Source organism: Centruroides vittatus, unplaced genomic scaffold (assembly GCF_030686945.1).
Source record: "Centruroides vittatus isolate TY-2023 unplaced genomic scaffold, ASM3068694v2 contig_973, whole genome shotgun sequence".
In the NCBI taxonomy this organism is placed as follows: Eukaryota; Metazoa; Arthropoda; class Arachnida; order Scorpiones; family Buthidae; genus Centruroides; species Centruroides vittatus.
In genome coordinates, this window is record NW_027122646.1 from 137,134 (window position 1) to 141,058 (window position 3,925).

Consider the following 3,925-nt stretch of genomic DNA (forward strand, 5'->3'; position numbering starts at 1 on the left):
TACTCTCTCCCCTCCTTCCAGTGTCCTCATTTCTTCATCCAATTCTCTCCAAAAACATTCTTTCTCCTCTGTTGCACATCCTACCTGGGGTGCGTACACACTAAACACCACAAGTAGATCATCTCCAAAACTCAGTTTCATTCGCATCATCCTATCACCTCTCCTGTACACCTCTAGTACCTTGCTCCTCCACTTGCCAGCCACCACTATTCCACCAGCCACCAGCCAGACAAACAGCTACAAAATACTAAATTGTAATGCAAATTTGCATATTGCTGAGCAGACAGTATAACATTACAACATGGGGCGTAAGTGCGACATCAGTGACAGAACTAAAGATACTATCGTAGCCTTGCACAAAGCAGGAAGAACACAAAAAGAAACTGCAAATTATGTAAAGTGCTCACAGCCAACAGTCCCTAGAGTACTGAAACAACAAAATTGTGTTCAAGATTTAACTAACAAACGCCAGAAATGTGGACGTAAACAAGCAACGATTGCGAGAGATGAGAGAAACTCGAGAAGGATTGTCGTGCGAAACCGATTTAAAGGCGTTAAACGCTTGCATGCACAATTGAGAGCAACTGGAGTGAACGTTAGTAGCCGAACCACATGCCGAAGGTTGTACGACTTGGACTTCAACAGCCGTGTTCCCAAGACGAAGCCATCTCTAACGGAAAAGCAACGACAAGTGCGTGTCAGATGGTGCAGAGAGAGTGTTCATGAGGGGACACGACGTCTGGAATAACGTTCTGTTCAGTGACGAATCCCTGTTTTGTCTGTCCTGTGGTGGCCAAGGCCCACCTGCATGGAGAACAACCAAAGAAGCCTTCAAAAAGAACTGTATGAAGAGATCCGTGAAGTTTGCATCGTTCGTCTTGATCTGGGGATGCACGAGACTGACGGTGTAGGACAACTGTGCATTCTTCGGGAATGTGTCAATGCACAAACAAATCAAGACATCTTAGAAACATTTATGATACCTTCGGCAGAGGATTTAGTTGAGGAAACATTTCTATTTCTCAAGACGGGGCATCCTCTCATACCGCAAAGTCAACGATACGTTGGTTATAAGAACAACAGATTGCAATACTGCCTTGGCCAAGCAATTCTCCAGACTTAAACCCTATTTAAAATTTGTGGGGAGTCATGGAACGACGATTTAATGAACGGTAATCAACTTCTAAAGAAAAACTAGTGACTTGCGTTTGACACACTTGGAACTGCATTACCAGAAACGAATGCGAAGCATTAATCGACACCATGCCTGACAGATTGCGAGCAGTAGATATGGCAAACGGTGACGCCACAAAATATTAGGTTTATTTTGTTGTATTTCCTATATTTAACCCATATTTTTACATAAAATTATTAAAATTTATATAATAGTATATTGTTTAAGTAAATAAAAAGATGTCAGATACCTCATACAACGTCATTTAATTATAGTAAAAGTAAGATCTCCAAAGCGCTGGGGACGCAAGGAAACTGTTTGTGCGGTTGTTGGCAACACTGTTGTGTTTGTTGTTCTCCACTCCCAAACAGGCCTATGCGCACTTCGCTGGTACGCTTGTCTTGGTTTGGCAGCCGTTTGTAATAGAGTTACCGCAAAGTGCGAAGTTCGCGCAGTTATTCGGTTTTTGAATGCAAAAGGCGTTAAACCGATTGAAATCCAGCGCCAATTGACGAAAATGTACGACAAGTCCTGCATGGATGTAAAAAACGTCCGCAAATGGTATAGGGAGTTTGCAGCTGGTCGTATTGAAATTCACGACGAAGAAAGAAACTGAGAGCCGTTAATTTCGAACGAGACAGTCGCGAAGGTTGAGCAAACCATGCGTATAGATTGGCGGATAACTCTAGATGATCATGGCATTTTGCTTTCTGGTGTTTCCCGAAGCACTATTTATAGGATTTTAATGAAAAAGTTGCAATATCGGAAGGTGTCCGCAAGATGGCTCACAGAAGACCACCAACAGCAAAGAGTTGATTGTTCCCGCGAATTTCTTTGCCGCTATGCAGACGAAAAGGATTCGTTTTGGATTCGATCGTCACGGGCGACGAGACCCGGGCGTTCCACTTCACACCTGAGATTAAAAAAACAATCATGTGAGTGGCGGCATTCCTCTTCGTCCAAGCCGCGAAAGTTCAATCAAACATCCAGTCTGCCGGTAAAGCCATGGCAACCGTGTTTTGGGATCGAAAGAGGGTATTGTCAGTCGACTTCATGGCTTCTGGGACCACAATAAACGCTGACAGGTATTGTGAGACATTGTATAAACTCAGACGGGCGTTCAGAACCGGAGAAGAGGAATGTTGAGCAAGAGCGTAAGCATTCTCCACGACAACGTTCGCCCCACGTCGCCCATCAAACCGTCGCTCTCCTGCAACAGTTTGGATGGGATATTATCACCCACCCACCCTATAGTCCGGACTTGGTACTTAGTGACACAACATTTGGCCGGAACGCGCTTCAGCAATGACGACGAGCGACATGGCGGCGAGCTGGTATGACATGGGCATACGAAAACTGCCACAGCGCTTACAAAAATGTATCGACCAACACGGCGATTATGTATAAAAATTAGTGATGTAACGAATAGTATATTCGACCTCAGCCGAATACCGAATATTCGGCTAGGAGAGTGGCCGAATGGCCGAATATTCGGCCAAACTATTCGACTTGATTAACGCACGTACAAAAATTGGCGCGCAAAAATTATGGCAAGGATCGCGCACCCTGCTCTCTATTGGCCCGCTGTCACTACGATTTTTTCTTCCAGTAGGTCTAAATTATTTAAATTAATTAATTAAATTATAATTATTAAAGTTAATATGAGATAGAGCCTAACGTCTACCTCCAGTGCCAAATTGGTTTATAATTTATGTAATAGCCGTAAATAGCCCGACACGATTCGGCAGTTGTTGGTATTTAGATGTAAGTTATAACTTATAAGTTATTTTATTTGCGATCGATCTTTTTAACTCTTTAATTAAGCACTAAAATTTTGTTTTTACTACGTATTTGTAGACTGAAAAAACCCTAAGGATATACTTTAGTGGGGAGATTTATGGTCTAGTTTCTCCCCAGTTGTGGAACAGTTCAAATATATTATTGGGGTGTTTCTATTTGCGAAGCTTTGTGATATTTTGTTGCTATTGTTTTTGTCAATATTTTTAAAATTAACATGATTTCAAATGTTATCTTTTGTATATAATAAGAGATGCTCATTCTTTGCTTTATATATAAAATAAATTATATATTAGTTACACATCTTCTGGAAATAGATAAATAATTCTTTCTTTAAATACGATAAGTTTCAATAAAACGTTTCGTAAATCATTTTAAAATATCGTAAAAAATATTAAAATATACGCGAATACGAATATAACATAATTAACAAAACAATAACATTGATGCCCGATACATTCTCACCTACAGGCCATCAGGCCATAAGATATCGGGCTAGATAAAGGCTATAATAATATTTAATTACGAAATAATTTAATACTAGAGTTAGATGCTATTTCTTATTAACTTTAATAATTATAATTTAATTTTCAGCACTAATAAAAGTTACCAAAATGATTAATTTACTGTGTTTTTGTTATTTCTTACTCCTGTTTTTAGGTATTCGGTATTCGGCCGAATAGTGACTAAATATTCGGTATTCGGCCGAATAGTGATTTAAATATTCGGTATTCGGCCGAATAGTGAAAAATAGGCCGAATAGGCCGAATACCTGGTAGTAACCGAATATTCGTTACATCACTATTAAAAATAGATAAATGTTCAAGCTTTAAAATGATGTAAACATTGTTGAAAATAAACGTTTCTTTGTATTTCTAAAAAGTACAAAAAGACCTTACTTTTGGGATTACTCTCGTATTTTTGTTAATGAAAAATTAAATAAACCAGCAACGA

General features: G+C 39.5%; 1 protein-coding gene across 1 annotated transcript; it reads left to right on the plus strand.

The window, feature by feature from the left end:
• The first annotated feature begins 301 nt into the window (after window positions 1-301).
• LOC136985608 (uncharacterized) lies at window positions 302-748 on the plus strand. The gene has a single exon (XM_067282923.1). The coding sequence runs from the start codon at window positions 302-304 to the stop codon at window positions 746-748; it is 447 nt and encodes a 148-aa protein (XP_067139024.1).
• Window positions 749-3,925: the final 3,177 nt, after the last annotated feature.

Excerpts from the sequence above, each read along its gene's own strand:
- LOC136985608 (XM_067282923.1), top strand. The coding sequence starts at position 302 with ATGGGGCGTAAGTGCGACATCAGTGACAGAACTAAAGATACTATCGTA.